This window comes from Dendrobates tinctorius, unplaced genomic scaffold (genome assembly GCF_039654945.1).
Source record: "Dendrobates tinctorius isolate UK_male_01 unplaced genomic scaffold, ASM3965494v1 ptg000055l, whole genome shotgun sequence".
Classification (NCBI taxonomy): Eukaryota; Metazoa; Chordata; class Amphibia; order Anura; family Dendrobatidae; genus Dendrobates; species Dendrobates tinctorius.
The window spans coordinates 2,360,872-2,379,264 of record NW_027361723.1 but is presented as its reverse complement, the minus strand read 5'-3'; the positions used below and the strand labels follow the sequence as shown (position 1 = coordinate 2,379,264).

The 18,393-nt window shown below is 55.1% G+C and overlaps 2 protein-coding genes across 8 annotated transcripts in view; one reads left to right on the top strand and one right to left on the bottom strand.

Annotated features, from left to right (window-relative positions):
* Nucleotides 1–1,054: 1,054 nt before the first annotated feature.
* NAPRT (nicotinate phosphoribosyltransferase) lies at nt 1,055–12,774 on the top strand. Its single transcript, XM_073577282.1, has 13 exons — nt 1,055–1,885; nt 4,222–4,349; nt 4,989–5,071; nt 5,660–5,790; nt 5,864–5,979; nt 6,056–6,261; nt 6,345–6,485; nt 8,119–8,203; nt 10,295–10,375; nt 10,460–10,562; nt 11,002–11,159; nt 11,362–11,469; nt 12,241–12,774. The coding sequence occupies exons 1-13, from the start codon at nt 1,615–1,617 to the stop codon at nt 12,307–12,309; spliced, it is 1,680 nt and encodes a 559-aa protein (XP_073433383.1). The 5' UTR covers nt 1,055–1,614; the 3' UTR covers nt 12,310–12,774.
* Nucleotides 12,775–13,120: 346 nt separating this feature from the next.
* The window catches only part of EEF1D (eukaryotic translation elongation factor 1 delta), a 31,694-nt gene continuing 26,421 nt past the window's right edge, over nt 13,121–18,393 (bottom strand). For all 7 annotated transcript variants that reach the window (XM_073577280.1, XM_073577276.1, XM_073577275.1 and 4 more), the window contains 3 exons: nt 14,090–14,314; nt 13,679–13,873; nt 13,121–13,207 (listed from right to left, as the gene is read on the bottom strand). In XM_073577280.1, the coding sequence (XP_073433381.1) occupies nt 13,169–13,207; nt 13,679–13,873; nt 14,090–14,314 (459 nt within the window). In that variant the 3' untranslated portion in view covers nt 13,121–13,168. The remainder of the gene's footprint in view (nt 13,208–13,678; nt 13,874–14,089; nt 14,315–18,393) is intronic.

The window sequence follows — 18,393 nt, the reverse complement described above, 5'->3', positions numbered from 1 at the left end:
GGCTGGCGGCGACAGCGGACGGTCTCGGGGGCTGGCGGCGACAGTGGACGGTCTCGGGGCTGGCGGCGACAGCGGACGGTCTCGGGGGCTGGCGGCGACAGCGGACGGTCTCGGGGGCTGGCGGCGACAGCGGATGGTCTCGGGGGCTGGCGGCGACAGCGGACGGTCTTGGGGGCTGGCGGCGACAGCGGACGGTCTCGGGTTCTGGCGGCGACAGCGGACGGTCTCAGGGGCCCAGTAGCCGTGTACTGCCTCACAAGGGAATACAGGCGGCCGGAGTGTCCAGAAGGAAGCAGATCAATACTGGCAGACACTGACCTCTGCTGAGAGTGTGAAGAGAAGGACTGTGACAGAGAGACGGCAGACGTCACAACCCTGGACAGCCCCTGTACAACACTGCGCCTGCAGCCGCCCCATCCCTGGAGCGTGCACCGTGCTCACTGCCAGGACTCGGCTCTGCTCATTTGCGGCTGCGGCGCTCACACTGCAGACGTCACCTCTGGGAAGGATTCTGCATCCAGTGACATTAAGGCTATGTGCCCACGGTGCGTGTTAAAACGCACACCAAAAACCGGACTCCTTCCCAGAAATCGCGCGTTTTTTTCCGCGCGATTTTCATGTGCGATATTCAAGCACTTTCCAAGCGATTTGAAGCATCGCTTGGAAAGTGATTGACAGGTTGGTCACACTCATCAAACATAGTGTTTGACAAGTGTGACCAGGTTTCTACTATTGAGGCCACCTATGCGGCATCAATAGTAAAAGATAGGATGTTAAAATGCTAAAAAAAATAAAAAAATCGGGGTATATTTACCTTCCGACGTCCCGAGCTGCCATCCCGGACTAGCGTTCCCAGCGATGCCTTGCGAGACCTGTGATGACGTAGTCTCGCGTTGCTATAGCGATCTCGCGAGACCACGTCATCACAGGACCGTGCCGCAAGGCATCGCTGGGAACGCTGAGGCCGGGAATGCAGCGCGGGACGCCGGAAGGTAAATATACCCCGATTTTGTATTCTTTTTTTTACAGGGGTATGGTACCCAGGGCCTGGAGGACAGTCTCCTCTCCTCCACACCGTGGGTACCAACCGCACATGAGACGCTTAACTTTCCGCATGGTGGGCATAGCCACATGAGGGAAGTCAGCGATTCTCATGCATTCCTATGGGTGCGGAATCGCGGCAATTCTTTGCGATTCCGCACAAAAGAATGACCATGCTGCGATGCGATTCCGCCGCGGAAAAAAGGCGCAGCATTAGCACAGCATGTGCGGAATGCCATAGGAATGCATGGGGGCGTTCTGTACACGATTTTTAAACGTTTCGCTGCGTTTTCACGCCGAAAATCGCGGCAAAAACGCTTAAAATCGCTACGTGGGGACACAGCCTCAATTCTTGCTGCGGATTCCGCTGCGGTTTGCCATCTCCTCCATTGAGGAGATGAAAAACCGCAGGGCAAAACCACAGAGCAATCCGCAGGTAAAACCGCAGGACTTTGGAGCGTGTGCACACAGCCTGTGAATTCCCCATAACCTGGGCAAAGACTGTGGGAGCCGGCGCAGCTCCGCGCGATCACGGGTGAGTACGCGGTGACAGACAGAACTACACTTCCCGGCATGCCCCAGGCGGCAGGGGCGGGACTTCCGGTGTATATAAGGGCTGTCATTGGCCGCGCGGTGCGGGGCTCAGGCGGTATGGAGCTCCCGTTACTCACCGATCTCTACCAGTTCACCATGGCGTACGGCTACTGGCGGAGCGGGCGGCACCGGGAGGCAGCGGAGTTCGAACTCTTCTTCCGGGACGCTCCATTCGGTGGCGGCTTCACCCTGTTCTGTGGCCTGGAGGAGACGCTGCGCTTCCTGCGGGACTTCCGCTTCTCCCGAGCAGGTGAGGACCCGGGGACGAGCGATGTCTGCTCCGTGCCCGTCCGGTGTGACCTGTCCGCTACTACTGACCCCCCGCTGGGTCCCCCCAACATCCTGGACCTGACTCCTCCAGCGCCCGTCACCAATCCCGACCTCTCTCCCCCCCACCGACCCCTGTCCCCCCCCCCACCGACCTCTCTCTCCCCCCCCCCACCGACCTCTCTCTCCCCCCCCCCACCGACCTCTTTCCCCCCACCGACCTCTCTCCCCCCACCGACCTCTTTCCCCCCACCAACCTCTTTCCCCCCACCAACCTCTCCCCCCCACCGACCTCCCCCCCCCCACCGACCTCCCCCCCCCCCCACCGACCTCTCCCCCCCCCCCCACCGACCTCTCCCCCCCCCCCACCGACCTCTCCCCCCCCCCCACCGACCTCTCCCCCCCCCCACCGACCTCTCTCCTCCCCACCACCACCGACCTCTCTCCCCCCACCACCACCACCACCGACCTCTCCCCCCCACCGACCTCTCCCCCCCCACCGACCTCTCCCCCCCCACCGACCTCTCCCCCCCCCACCGACCTCTCCCCCCCCCACCGACCTCTCCCCCCCCCCACCGACCTCTCCCCCCCCCACCGACCTCTCCCCCCCCACCGACCTCTCCCCCCCCCACCGACCTCTCCCCCCCCCCACAGACCTCTCCCCCCCCCACAGACCTCTCCCCCCCCCACCGACCTCTCCCCCCCCCCACCGACCTCTCCCCGCCCCCACCGACCTCTCTCCCCCCCACCACCACCGACCTCTCTCCTCCCCACCACCACCGACCTCTCTCCCCACCACCACCACCGACCTCTCTCCTCCCCACCACCGACCTCTCTCCCCCCCCCACCACCACCACCGACCTCTCTCCCCCCCCACCGACCTCTCTCCCCCCCCACCGACCTCTCTCCCCCCCCACCGACCTCTCTCCCCCCCCCCACCGACCTCTCTCCCCCCCACCGACCTCTCTCCCCCCCCACCGACCTCTCTCCCCCCCCACCGACCTCTCTCCCCCCCCCCACCGACCTCTCTCCCCCCCCCACCGACCTCTCTCCCCCCCCCACCGACCTCTCCCCCCCCACCGACCTCTCCCCCCCCCACCGACTTCTCCCCCCCCACCGACCTCTCTCCCCCCCACCACCACCGACCTCTCTCCCCCCCACCGACCTCTCTCCCCCCCACCGACCTCTCTCCCCCCCACCGACCTCTCCCCCCCCACCGACCTCTCCCCCCCCACCGACCTCTCCCCCCCCTACCGACCTCTCCCCCCCCCTACCGACCTCTCCCCCCCCCTACCGACCTCTCCCCCCCTACCGACCTCTCCCCCCCCACCGACCTCTCCCCCCCCCCCCACCGACCTCTCCCCCCCCCCACCGACCTCTCCCCCCCCCCACCACCGACCTCTCCCCCCCCCCACCGACCTCTCCCCCCCCCACCGACCTCTCCCCCCCCCACCGACCTCTCCCCCCCCCACCGACCTCTCTCCCCCCCCCACCTCTCCCCCCCGCCGACCCCTGTCCCCCCCACCGACCTCTCTCTCTCCCCCCGCCGACCCCTGTCCCCCCCCCGCCGACCCCTGTCCCCCCCCCCGCCGACCCCTGTCCCCCCCCCCGCCGACCCCTGTCCCCCCCCCGCCGACCCCTGTCCCCCCCCCCGCCGACCCCTGTCCCCCCCCCCGCCGACCCCTGTCCCCCCCCCCGCCGACCCCTGTCCCCCCCCCCCGCCGACCCCTGTCCCCCCCCCCGCCGACCCCTGTCCCCCCCCCCGCCGACCCCTGTCCCCCCCCCCGCCGACCCCTGTCCCCCCCCCGCCGACCCCTGTCCCCCCCCCGCCGACCCCTGTCCCCCCCCCGCCGACCCCTGTCCCCCCCCGCCGACCCCTGTCCCCCCCCGCCGACCCCTGTCCCCCCCCGCCGACCCCTGTCCCCCCCGCCGACCCCTGTCCCCCCCCCCGCCGACCCCTGTCCCCCCCCGCCGACCCCTGTCCCCCCCCCACCACCGACCTCTCTCCCCACCACCGACCTCTCTCCCCCCCACCGACCTCTCCCCCCCCCCACCGACCTCTCCCCCCCCCCCACCGACCTCTCCCCCCCCCCACCGACCTCTCCCCCCCCCCCACCGACCTCTCTCCCCCCCCACCACCGACCTCTCTCCCCCCCCACCACCGACCTCTCTCTCCCCCCCCACCGACCTCTCTCCCCCCCCCCACCGACCTCTCTCCCCCCCCCACCGTCTCCCCCCCCCCCCGACCCGACCCGTCTTCCCCCCCCCCCCCTTGGCGCCGGTCCTGTCATCTCTCTTGACCTCTCCCCTTGTTGTCAGACCTCCAGTACTTGGCGTCCGTCCTGCCGCCATCTGTGGACCGCGGCTTCTTTGAATACCTGGAGACCGTGGACGCTTCGGAGGTGTCGCTGGCGTCTTTCCCGGAGGGATCCGTCGTGTTTCCCAGAGTAGGTATGGTTACTGCCCGCTGCTCTGTCCTCCCCTTGTGATGCTGGGACCTGTGGTTCCTCTTCAGGCTGAGATCCTGCTGCCAGCAAGAGATGTCTGTGTTCTGCACTATTGGGGGGCCCAGGTCTCCTTTATAACCTGGTGATCCAGAACCCGACCAGCGATCCCCAGTGCCGGATTATCAGCGGGTTATCTTCTAAATCTCTGGGCCTCAGCAGTCCTAGGTAAATGCAGCTCTCACCTTGTACATTGTGCAGCACAATCTCTCAGCTGCAGATTGTCACAATCGTATCCAGTAAGGGAAACCTTCTGTAACAACCTGTCAGGGGATCGTCTGCGCTGATACATTGTGACAGGCTGCAGCTGTGTCAGCAGGACCAGGTCGGCGCGGGGTTCCCACCTTTAGTGACTGCAGAGATCACAAAGACAAATACGAAACATCAGACCTTTGATGACGGATCGATCAGTTTCCGGACTCTTTGGCGCCAGTCAGAGGATACAGAGGTCGGGGTCCGAGACCCTCCAGTGCAGGCGGCTTTTCTGATATAGTGTGAAAGCTGATTGGTTGGGGCCCTTTGCTGCCATATTGGTCCTCCCAGTGCTGGGGGTCATGTGACTCACGTGTGTGATCTCTGCAGGAGCCGCTGATGAAGGTGCAGGGGCCCCTCCTGGTGGTCCAGCTTCTGGAGACCACGCTGCTCTGCTTGGTGAACTATGCCAGGTAGGTGAGGGGCATCTTCGTAGGGCGGTGGGCACTCTCTCCATCCATCACAAGCTTCCTGGTCAATTAATGTAATGCCGACGCTGCAGTAAGGACTGACACATGGATGGAGGCTGCTGTGTCAGAGTGGGTGGGGTTCGTTACAATGTATCGGTGCAGATACTCCAGGATGAGCACAGCTGCCCGATTCTCTCTCACTTACACTGATACATTGTAACGGCCGCTCAGCTGTAGGAAGATTCCATTCACTGACAGCGAGCATGTAACACCCTGAGAGCTGCAGACCCCCGCTATGTGACGGGACGCCCTTTATAGCCACTTTTTAGAGGGGGTTCCCACCCATAAATCATAGACGTCTGATGGGTGCAGCCTGCCCCCGTCTCTATAGCAGGGGCCGCCATATTGGTGCTCCGAGTACTGGGGGGGTCTAATCAGCGTCTCCTGTGGACCGCGCTCGCTGTTCTGTCCCATGGATGTGCATGGAGGGAGCTGCGCAGGTGCGTCCACATGTGTGAGGCCCCCATTCAGGAGAAAGCCGCAGGACCCAGAAAAGGAGGGATACTTCTTAAACATTTCTTCTTATTTCAGCCTGGTTGCCACAAATGCCGCCCGTTTCCGCCTCGCTGTTGGTCCAAACAAGAAACTGCTGGAAATGGGTTTGCGGAGGGCGCAGGGGCCTGATGGGGGGCTGTCTGCCTCCAAATACTCCTACATAGGTGGTGAGTGCCGCTGACGGCTCTGCGCTCTGGTCGTGGTGCCTGACGAGTCACCGATTCTCTGGTTTTCTTCCAGGCTTTGACAGCACCAGTAACGTGCTCGCCGGGCAGCGGTTTAACATCCCAGTGGCGGGCACCGTGGCCCACTCCTACGTGGCATCGTTCTCCTCTATGGATGAAGTCCAGCACCTGGTGAGGCCACGATCCTCTCCCCGCGGGGGCCGCTGTGTACTGATGGATAGGCTGAGAGCCTTTTTCTTCCCGTCAGGTTCTGCTGCCGGCGGGCGGTGAGGGCGCGGGCGGTCAGGACACGGATTTCCTGTCTCTGTCGCAGTCGTGGCTGCAGAAGGTTTGTCATCTGCTGCAGATTCCTCCTGGGAGCACACACCCCGGGGAGCTGGCGGCCTTCGTGTCCTACGCCACCGCCTTCCCGCTGAACTTCCTGGTGGTGGTGGATACGTACAGCGTGATGATGTAAGTGCTGACCCCACCCCGGGGGGGCGCCATTGTGTTCACGGTTATTGCCAAAATGGTAAATATACTTTTCTCTTGGGCAGGAGCGGGATCCCCAATTTCTGCGCGGTTGTCCTCGCTTTGCAGGAGTTGGGGTACAAAGCGGTTGGGGTGCGGCTGGACAGCGGAGACCTCGCCAGACAGTCAGTAGAGATCCGAAAGATTTTCCAGCTCTGTGCCGAAAGGTCAGTGCCCGTGTAATGCGTGGAGGTGTGGGCGGTCATGCGGCATTTCAGGACTGTCTTAGGCTGGTTTCACATTCGCGCTTTTTAAGCGCACGCACGGCCGGGGGTAGCTCCGCCCCCGAGCCGGCTCTCTGCCCGGCGTGCCCGCCCCTTCCTTGTAGCGCCGCCTCCTAGCGCACAGCGGCGCCTGCGATCGGCGCACCCTATCTTTAGCATAGGGTGCGCAGGCCATGTGCTAGTTGCGCTTTGACCTGCGCTGCGCACTTTTGACGGTGCGCCGTGCGCGCCAAAATCAAACTTTTCGGATTTTGGCGCGCACGGCGCACCGTCAAAAGTGCGCAGCGCAGGTCAAAGCGCAACTAGCGCACGGCCTGCGCACGATCTTCGCACCCTATGCTAAAGATAGGGTGCGCCGATCGCAGGCGCCGCTGTGCGCTAGGAGGCGGCGCTACAAGGAAGGGGCGGGCACGCCGGGCAGAGAGCCGGCTCGGGGGCGGAGCTACCCCCGGCCGTGCGTGCGCTTAAAAAGCGCGAATGTGAAACCAGCCTAACATGGAAGGTGACAAGGATGGAGGGACCTGGAGATCACCCCGGAGGAGACAGTCTGAGAATCCGCAGCCCCCCACTGGTGGGGGGGGGGACCTCAGTCTCAATGTTTTATTGGGGGACACATTGGGAAGAGGGGTCTGATGGGGGTGAAGAGGGAAGGAAGGTTCAGGTGGAGTGTAGTGGCGGTGAGTGCAGAGTAATCAGTCACGAGACGCAGTGAGGTCCGATGTGGGGGTGGCGGAGGGGTCCGATGTGGAGGTGGCGGAGGGGTCTCGCTGAGGAAGTGTGAGAGTTACTGGGTCCAGGCCGAGGAAATGAAGGTGTCTGACTGCAGCAAACAGGTCTGCGGTGCGATGGTCTTTCTAGAAGTTATATTAAGGGTGCACTACATCGGGGGCCTGGTGGGAGAAGCGTAATACTCAGGCGGGGGTCTAAGGAATCTGGTTGGGCAGAGGGAGGGTCAGATGAGGCGCAGAGGCCTGGAAAGGAGGACAGAATGTGCCTGGCGGGGCAGAGGCTCCTGGTGGAGATGTCTGACGGGTACACAAGGGTCTAGTGTGTGAGGGGATGTCTGCTGGGTGATGGGGTGCTGGAGGAGAACAATTGGGGGAGCGGAGACTGGTGGAGAGTTCCATCAGCCACTCCCCATTGAGAACACATGAATACTGGGCCGAGGGTTCGTGTGTTTGGGGAGCTGCTGACTGATCAGTGCAGGGTTGTGTATGGGCCCCATTACTGTAAGTGTAAGACCACCCAGCACTGGGAGATGACGACCACGGCAACCATATTCATAACATGCCCAGATCCTATAACAGGAAGGGGACGCGGAGGACGGAGGGGCCGTCGTAAAGGAGGACAGGCCGGGGGCTAGAGGGCGCACGTGGCTGAGGCTTTATACCTCCAGGACCCCAGTGCTTAGAATAGGATAATGTTACTTCTATGGCTCCCGCAGACTCGGCAGCACTTCACATATCACACAGTAACACGTAACTCACCCGATACAGGACTGAGGGTCTGATCACAAGCTGCAGTCTATGAAGATCTGTATACTGTGCAGCGTGTGTTAACCCTTTCCATCTTGCAGGTTGGAGGCTCCGAGCTTCCAAACATTGTCTATCGCCGTCAGTAATAACATCAGTGAGAAGAGTGTAAAGACCCTGACCCAATCGGTGAGCGCTCAATTACCCCGACGCCCTACAGGCCACAAAGCTGATTATATGCACATGTCACAAATCATCCATTACATCAACGGTGATCACTGATCGCAAGGGAATCAACAACCAAGAGGAGCAGAAATGTCCTCATATTATCTCTGATCCAAGTAATCCACAGTTATGTAATCAATAACTATATGCAGCCACCATTAGGGGGAGCACCCTGTATACAGAGCTACATAAGACCCTGTCTGCAGCCACCACTAGGGGGAGCTCCCTGTATACAGAGATACTGCACATAAGACCCTGTCTGCAGCCACCACTAGGGGGAGCTCCCTGTATACAGAGATACATGATAAGATCCTGTCTGTATACAGGGAGCTCCCCCTAGTGGTGACTGCAGACAGGATCTTATCATGTATCTCTGTATACAGGGAGATGCCCCTAGTGGTGACTGCAGAGATACATGATAAGATCCTGTCTGTAGCCACCACTAGGGGGAGCTCCCTGTACACAGAGATACATAAGACCCTGTCTGCAGTCACCACTAGGGGGAGCTCCCTGTATACAGAGATACTGCACATAAGACCCTGTCTGCAGCCACCACTAGGGGGAGCTCCCTGTATACAGAGATACATGATAAGATCCTGTCTGTATACAGGGAGCTCCCCCTAGTGGTGACTGCAGACAGGATCTTATCATGTATCTCTGTATACAGGGAGATGCCCCTAGTGGTGACTGCAGAGATACATGATAAGATCCTGTCTGTAGCCACCACTAGGGGGAGCTCCCTGTATACAGAGATACATAAGACCCTGTCTGCAGTCACCACTAGGGGGAGCTCCCTGTATACAGAGATACATCATAAGAGCTTGTCTGCAGCCACCACTAGGGGGAGCTCCCTGTATACAGAGAAACATAAGATCCTGTCTGCAGCCACCACTAGGTAGAGCTCCCTGTATACAGAGATACATGATAACATACTCTCTACAGTCACCACTAGGGGGAACTCCCTGAATACAGAGATACATAAGATCCTGTCTGCAGCCACCACTAGGGGGAGCTCCCTGTATACAGAGATACATAAGGTCCTGTCTGCAGCCACCACTAGGGGGAGCTCCCTGTATACAGAGAGACATGATAAGATCCTGTATGCAGTCACCACTAGGGGGAGCTCCCTGTATACAAAGATACATGATAAGATCCTGTCTGCAGCCACCACTAGGGGAAGCTCCCTGTATACAGGGATACATGATAATATAATCTCTACAGTCACCACTAGGGGGGAGCTCCCTGTATACAGAGATACATGATAATATACTCTCTACAGTCACCACTAGGGGAAGCTCCCTATATTCAGAGATGCATAAGATCCTGTTTGCAGCCACCACTAGCCGGAGCTCCCTGTATACAGAGATGCATAAGATCCTGTTTGCAGCCACCACTAGGGGGAGCTCCCTGTATACAGAGATACATAAGATCCTGTCTGCAGCCACCACTAGGGGGAGCTCCCTGTATACAGAGATACATAAGACCCTATCTGCAGTCACCACTAGGGGGCGCTTCCTGTATACAGAGATACATAAGATCCTGTATGCAGTCACCACTAGGGGGAGCTCCCTGTATAGAGATGCATAAGATCCTGTTTGCAGACTGGATCTTATGTATCTCTGTATAGAGGGAGCTCCCCCTAGTGGTGGCTGCAGACAGAATCTTATCATGTATCTCTATACAGGGAGCTTCCCCTAGTGGTGGCTGCAGACAGGATATTATCATATATCTCTGTATACAGGGAGCTCCCCCTAGTGGTGACTGCAGACAGGATCTTATGGATCTCTATACAGGGAGCTCCCCCTAGTGGTGGCTGCAGACAGGATCTTCTCATGTATCTCTGTATACAGGGAGCTCCCCCTAGTGGTGGCTGCAGTCACCACTAAGGGGAAGCTCCCTGTATACAGAGATACATGATAAGATCCTGTCTGCAGCCACCACTAGGGGGAGCTCCCTGTATACAGCTGGATAAGTGAGTTCTGTGTGGATAGGCTGCAGGAAGCTCCTCCAGGTTTATTCCCCTGGTTGGTCAGTGAAAGATCTTTTTACTTGCAGGAGAATGAGATTAATGTGATTGGTGTCGGCACCCACCTGGTCACCTGCCCCCTTCAGCCCTCTCTGGGCTGCGTCTACAAGGTGAGATCATGGTTGGTGATGGAGGGTCGGGTGGGCAGGGAAGGTTTACACCACTGCTGCCATGTATCGATCCTTTGCTTGCAGCTGGTGCAGGTGAACGATCAACCGAGAATGAAGATCAGCGAGGACCAAGAGAAAAGCACGATCCCTGGGAGCAAAGCCGTATACAGACTTTATGACCGCACCAGTGAGCACTACTGCATGACTCAGCAGCTACAGAGCTGAAATCCCAGTGTTCACTGCTGGTTCATTCTCTGTGCACAGCTCACTTTACTGATTGGCAATGTGAGGAGTTGATAGTGAGTGCAGCTCTGGGGTATAATATAGGATGTAACTCAGGATCAGTAATGTAATGTATGTACACAGTGATTGCACCAGCAGAATAGTGAGTGCAGCTCTGGGGTATAATACAGGATGTAACTCAGGATCAGTAATGTATGTACACAGTGACTGCACCAGCAGAATAGTGAGTGCAGCTCTGGGGTATTAATACAGGATGTAAGTCAGGATCAGTAATGTAATGTATGTATACAGTGACTACACCAGCAGAATAGTGAGTGCAGCTCTGGAGTATAATACAGGATGTAACTCAGGATCAGTAATGTATGTACACATTTTGGTGACAGATCAGCCGCTCCTGGACCTCATGACACTGGAGGATGAGCCTCCGCCAGAGTTGGGTAAGGAGGTGAAAGTTTATGAACTGGGCAGAAGCACAGAAAATGAGTGTGTGACCCCGATCAGGGCAGAACACCTTCATCGTACCTACTTCCAGCACACACAGGTAGGAGCACAGCAGTGACCCGGTGCTCGCCTCTAACAATCCCATGTGCTGCCCCATTGTTTGGTTGCTGGAGGACAGTGGCGTTGATAAATACAGCAGTCGGACCCCCACTGCTGTCGATCAGCCAGTGTCCACTTATCAATTCTGTCTGTGCCTGGTTTTGCTGCTTTTCACTTTACTTTGTGTCGTTTTGTGATTTCAGCTCCTGCAGCCCCTTCCCACAATCGCCGATATCCGATCTTACGCCCAGAAGTCGCTCACCAGCCTCCATCCTCAGCAGCAGCAGCTGGATGAGCCACAGCCGTACCGGGTGAGTGCCCACCACAAAGTCATAGCACTACTTACCCCAGCACATCTGAATTAGTGGGGGACCTGGGGTGCAGCTGCTGGGACCCCATAATCTACAGCAAAAAGGAGCTGCAGGAAAAAGGTGAGACCCTTTAGTTATCAGAATTAGTGGTGGTCCCAGACGACAGGTCCCAATGTCCATAACAGTAGAAGATGTGAAGACTAGGGATTTTAATTTGGATACAGCCAGCAGGGTAAAGCATAGGGGTTCACATCTAAGATCATATGTTCAGTGTGCGTTATTCCCTCATCCAAGTCCGCGTTAGTATGTATCCGACAGAATATTCAATCCTGTAAAACATTATCTACAGACATTTTAGGGTTGTAGTTTTTTTTCTTTTGTTGCAACTCTCCCTAAAATGTTGGAAATATCTGATTGAGGCCTTGTTGTTTCTGATATTTCATTGGCAGCACTCTGCTTCAACAGTGGGAAAGTATAAAAAAAAAAAGAGGATTCAGACACCAAAAGGGGGGGGGCACGACGAGACGGTGGTCCCAACACGGCTGCAGCATGGTGTCCTCCCTTACCCCCGGAGTGTCACTATGTGGCTGGAGAATCCCTGTAATCTTTAACCCTTGCTGCCCTGCACAGCTGTGATATGCCACGACTTGTGCGCAACAACCCACGGACCAGACCAACGCGGCTTCCTGCAGAAGTCATCCTGTTTTTTCTGTTCTCATGCAGCACAGTGTAGATGTTTCTCTCAGCTGCCTCGTCTCTTCTTGCTTCCAGGTCGCGGTGAGTGAGAAGCTGCACGGCCTCCTGTCTGCCCTGTGGAGGAGCAGCCGCCAGTTGCAGTGACTATAGCAGGGGCCGAGATCTTCTGGGGATGAAATGAAGCAGAAGCTGCCAGCGGCAGAGACATAATGAACCACTGGTGCCGTCTGCAGGAGTGGAGCCGCCTCCACCGACAGTCACAGGGACCGACTCTCCAGGTCCAGAGAAGAGATATAGCCAACATTGTAGCAGAATATCAGCTCAGCAGGGCTCCTGTCTGTTACATTACTTTCTTGACAAGCTGGCTGACAACACTTTCACACAGCTTTCTGGACATCTCAAATGAAAAGGTTGGGAATAAAAAACTGAAAATCAGTGGGATCGGTTATTAAATCCAAGAATCAAACACTGAGATGAGTCTGACCCAGTCTGTATGGCAAGGTGTGACATGCAGAGAAGAGGAACTTGTCATCCTATGGGGTGTCTGATTATTTCCAGTTTTCACAAAGGAAAAAAAAACAATAAAGCCTGATTTTGTTTTCTGCTCCATCCCTTTGTCATCAGCGAGCAGCACATTGTAATTGAACTTTTCTTTCTTCCTGCCCCTGGTGTATAATGGCCACAGCACCCCCATTATTGTATAACCTCCTGTCGTCCCCCCCCCCCCATACATACCCACGCCCACCATGACACGAGCAGCCGGGGTAACAAGTCCATCCATCTATGACATTTTTCCCTCCTGAATCTTCCTCCATAACCTGCGAGTGATATTACTGAGAAGTGGAAAGAACTGCAACAACTCAGGCAGGCGGGGGGCTCACATTGCCACATACACACGTTAATAAACCTGTGGCTGTGACCCCCTACCCCTACATGACAAGAGACGGACACAGGGTGGATGGCACACGCTACTCTTTATTGACACAAGGCGGCACACTCCGGCCTAGATCTTGTTGAAGGCGGCGATGTCCACGCTCTGCACCTGATAACAGAAGAGGCCGATAAATGGGCAGAAGGGAGCAAATGCCATTATGTTTACTGCAGCTTTGGAGGTGACTGCAGTACGAGAGCAGTCAGGCTTAGTAGTGGATGTAAATGTCCCATGCCCGCAAACCACAAGCTTCATATAATGCTACTTGGTGACAGTTACAGGTCACTTAGGGGCTCGTCGTCTCACCAGCAGTGAAATGGTTATTCACAGTTTAAAACTTGTCACCTCTTGCAAGGATTGGCAATAATTGTAGAAGGACGGTCAGCTCGCTGGGACCCCACCAATCCCCGACAATGGAGGGTTTTAAAATCATTCATTCTGTAGGGGACAACGGAAAAATCTAGGCTCCGATCTCAGGATTGGTAGGGTCCTAGTGGTCAGACCTTTCTATGTGATACCCCTGCAGGATGTGAGGGCCTCACAGAGACCGTGCTGTATGTATGACGACCCTGCAGCACTTACATAGTCTTCAAACATTGTGATCTCCTCTTCTAGCATGTCCGTGCCGACCTTATCATCCTCCACCACACACTGGATCTGGAGCTTCTTGATGCCGTAGCCCACAGGCACCAGCTTGGAGGACCCCCAGAGCAGGCCATCCATTTGCACAGAGCGCACGCATTCCTCCAGCTTTGCCATGTCAGTCTCATCATCCCACTGTGGAGAACACAACAGGGGTTATAATTTGTGATAGGAGACACAGCAGCACGGCGCAGACAAAGGCACGGCGCGGCCTCACACCGCAGACAGAGGCACGCGGCGCATTATGTGCTACACCTTGCGATCTGGTGGGAGCTTTTCATGGAGATTTCATCCAGATTCTGCAGCAATGGAAGGTTGTGCCACCTATGTCCAGTGCCAACCACCACTCACCGGCTTCACATCCAACAAGATGGAGGACTTGGCGATGAGTCCAGGCTTTTTAGATTTCTTTTCAGCATACTGCTGCAATCTTTCCTCTCTAATCCTGGCAGCTTCTGCGTCTTCCTCTTCATCGTCACTACCAAACAGGTCAATATCGTCGTCGTCTTCCTCTTCTGCCTTTGGTTTTGGGGCTGCAGCAGGCGGGTGAGCAGGTGCTGGTTTCGGAGCAGGAAGCTATGGGAAAAAAAAGTCATATTTAATGAGGCGTCAGTGTCCTGTGTATAAGTCGTTTTTATTCTTTCCTTTGTCAGTTTTCGCCATTTCATCCACTGGATCAGGGTTTTATTTTTGTGGCCCCAGTTGTAGGTTCAACTCTTTCAAGACCCATGACTTATAGGTACGTCACAGCCCTTAGGTGCGGGCTGTCACTGAGCCCCCATCTTTCGCCACACATGACAGCTTATCTGATCAGCCATCATATGCCCCTAACAGCTGCGGGTGGAATCACAATCCACCTATGGCTGTTAGCATGTTAAATACAGCTGTTAGTGCGTCACAAACCCCGCCCATCGGCACTCGTCATATGATCTTGGGGCGCCAATAGGTTTGCATCATAACTGGGGATCTGCAGAAGACCCCCATTCTGGTCAGTGCAGATCTGTACAGGAAATGATGATTTCTGCAGAGCAGGGATGAAGCTCTATATGTAGCACAAGTGATCAGACCAACTTCAAGTCTCCTAAGGAAACTACTGAAGCCTGTAAAAAGTAGAAAAACAGTTTAAAAAAATATATTAAAAAAATTCTAATCGCTCACCTTTTGAGCTTTCAAAATAAAACCATTTAAAAAAAAAAAAAAACACATTTGGTATCGCCGCATTCAGAATCGTCCAATCAAGCTCTAAAAAGAATTCATCCGAACAGTAAACGGCGTAACGAGAAAAAAAAAAAAATAAACGCCAGAATTAAGCTTTTTGGGTCGGCACAACATGGAAATAAAATGCAATAATGGGAGATCAAAACATCGCATCTATCCCAAAATGGTGTCAAAAACGTCAGCTCGGCGCACAAAAAAATAAGCCCTCACCCAGCCCGAGATCACGAAAAGTGTTTTTTAATTTAAATAAACTTTGGACTTTTTTTTCCACCACTTAACCCTTTAAGGGAATCGGTCGCCCTTTTTTCGGCTTGCAGCTGCCGGCACCGCCATCAGGTGCTTGTCTACAGCATTCTGTAATGCATTCTGTAATGCTGTAGATAAGCCCCCGATGTAACCTGAAAGAGAAGAAAAACGAGTTAGATTATACTCACCCAGGGGCGGTCCGGCTTCTCCCATCTTCATGCGATGCCGTCCTCTTCTCCCTTCCTGTCGTGGCTCCGGCGCAGGCGCACTGCTCTCCCCTGTTGAGGGCAGAGCAGAATTCTGCAGTGCGCAGGCATCGGGAGAGGTCCGGCGCCTGCGCACTGCAGAATTCTGCTCTGCCCTCAACAGAGCAGAGCGCCTGCGCCATTACAGGGCGGGAGAAGAGGAAGTCATCGCATGAAGAAGGGAGGAGCCGGACGGGACGGCGACACCCACCGGACCTCCCCCTCGGTGAGTATAATATAACGTGTTTTTCTTCTCTTTCAGGTTACATCGGAGGCTTATCTACAGCATTACAGAATGCATTACAGAATGCTGGAGATAAGCCCCTGATGTCTATGCCAGCAGCTAATAGTGCAAAAAAAAGGGCGACAGATTCCCCTTAATGACAGCCAATACTTCTTTTTACTAACCTGAGATATAAGAAACTAGCATCTCCCCATACAGGTGACAATCCAGCAGCTGTCAACTTTCTGTATCACCAACGATCCGTGTTCTTACCATCCATATCTGTTTAACCCCTTAGTTGCTACTGTCAATAGTGACTACATCATATAAATGGTTAATAGATCGTGGGGGGCTTATGCTTTAATCTAATTGACACACCGAGATTATGATGGTGTGGTCATAGCAAGTCATGGCCAAACAGCGGCCTAAGGGTATGTGCACACGCTGCGGATTCTGCTGCGGATTTGGCCTCTGCGGATCTGCAGCAGTTCTGCAGAAAATGTACAGTACAATGTACAGTAAGTCTATGGGATTTACAATCCGCTGTGCACATGTTGCGGTTTTTCAACTGCAGAAAAGCTGCGGTTTTGAATCCACAGAAAGAATTGACATGTCAATTCTTTCTGTGGATTCCGCTGCGGTTTGCCACTTATTCCATTGTCCAGGTGTCAAACCATAGGGGAAAACCGCTGGCCAATCCGCAGGTAAAATCGCAGGTCATTTTAGCTGCGGCTTTAGGCTAGTTTCACACTAGCGCTTTTGAGCGCAGCGACAGCCTGTGCACGGCCGCCGCTAAGCTCCGCCCCCTGCCACGCCTCCGCCGGTAGCTCCGCCTACCGGCGCATGACGCTGCATGCGTCCTGCGTCACCTATCTTAATCACTGGGGGCGCAGGCTGTGCGAAGTATGCGTTTGGCGGCGCATGCGTCCTTTTGACGGTGCGTCGACCTGCGCCAAACGCAACCTGCTGCATTTTGGTTGCGCTCGGCGCACCTTCAAAAAGCCGCATGCGCCGCCAAACGCATACTGCGCACGACCTGCGCCCCCAGTGATAAATATAGGGGATGCAGGACGCATGCAGCGTCTTGCGCCGTTAGGCGGAGCTACCGGCGGAGGCGCGGCAGGGGGCGGGGCTTAGCGGCGGCCGTGCGCAGGCCGTCGCTGCGCTCAAAAGCGCTAGTGTGAAACCAGCCTTACCTGCGGATCGGCAGATACAAATCCGCGGGTGAATCTGCAGCGTGTGCACATAGCCTTAGAGTCTCCCGGCTATAGCGCTCAGTTCAGAAGTTAGCGACATTTAGATGGTAAACACTTTTTCATTCCTGTCATGCCACTTTGCATTAATTCTTGAAAATCACCTGAAGGGTTAATAGACTACCTGACAGCACTTTTCAATATGGTGAGGGGTTCTGTTTTTAAAATGGTATCACTTTGGGGGTTTTCCAGTATCTAGCACCCCCAAAGTCACTTCAATCCTGGATAGGCCCATCAAGAAAAAATAAACTTTGTAAATTTCCTTGAAAAAAACAAAAAATTACTGCTACATTTTTAAACCTCCTAAAAGGCTAACAAAATAAATTAGCGTTTTACAAATGATGCTGATGTAAGGCAGCCATGTGGGAAATGTTATTTATTAATGGTTTTGTGTGGTGTGACTATCTGGATTAAAGGGATAATCATTCAGGGAATGTGCACATGTTGCGGATTTTATCGCAGATCCGCAGCGCTTTTTGCCGCACGGATTCGCCTCAAATCCGCAGTGTAGTGCACAGCCAATGTAAACCTATGGGAAATGGAGATTTGCTGTGCACTTGCTGCGGAAAAAACACGTGGATTCACAGTAGGTTTTTTTCCACAGCTCGTCAATTCTTTGTGCGGATCTGCAGCATTCCTACACCCATTGACTTGCATTGAGTCAGGCACATTCACAGCAAAACCGCAGATGTAAAACATCTGCAGATGTGGGTGCTAGAAACGCTGCAGATCGGAAGGAGGGAAGTGTGTGGGAGAAGATATGTGCGTGTCGTGTGTGCGGGGATCTGAGTGTCTGTGTGTGCGTGTTTGTGTGTCCCTGGTGTGTGCGTGTCTGCTATGCAGCAATTGTCTGATGGGACTACTGCATTGCCGATGATGGGAAAGTAGTCCCATCAGACAATGCATGTAAAGTGTTAAAAAAAAAACCATACAGAACATATAACATACATTACACACAGTACATACAACATATAACAGCGAGTACATACTAACCATATACACCTAATTCTCCGAAGCCCTCGATCTCCTGTAATAAAAATAATAAACTAACCTATACTTACCTTTCCGCCGTAGTCCAGTTAATAACAAGGGTCCCACGACAATCTCCCATGTAGAACACTGACATCGGGTGAAGTCAGTGCTCTACAGGGGTTCCCGCGATAAAATGACAGGCGGAGGTAATCCTACACGGTGTATCCCTCCGCTGCCATGAAAGAGGTCCCCTAACCCTAATTCTCACACAGCATTGCTGTAAAGTGAGAGCCTCAACTCGGGTAACCTCAGTGATGCACTGCAGGAGCTATTGTCTCCTGTCAGTGTGTCACTGGAGGCCCTGTAGAGAGGTCACATCTCCTGATGTGACTTCTCTATAGGGGAGAACGTTGTGGGACACTATATTTAATGGATTACGTCGGAACAAGGAGTACTTGTTTATTATTTTTCATTTTTTTTTTTTTTTTTTTCCCCCAG

Bases quoted from the DNA above. Each gene is read 5' to 3' on its own strand.
- NAPRT (XM_073577282.1), top strand. From the start codon at position 1,615: ATGCCCCAGGCGGCAGGGGCGGGACTTCCGGTGTATATAAGGGCTGTC. The intron at 1,886-4,221 runs GTGAGGACCCGG...CCTTGTTGTCAG, and splicing joins CTTCCGCTTCTCCCGAGCAG to ACCTCCAGTACTTGGCGTCC. The intron at 6,486-8,118 runs GTCAGTGCCCGT...TCCATCTTGCAG, and splicing joins TTCCAGCTCTGTGCCGAAAG to GTTGGAGGCTCCGAGCTTCC.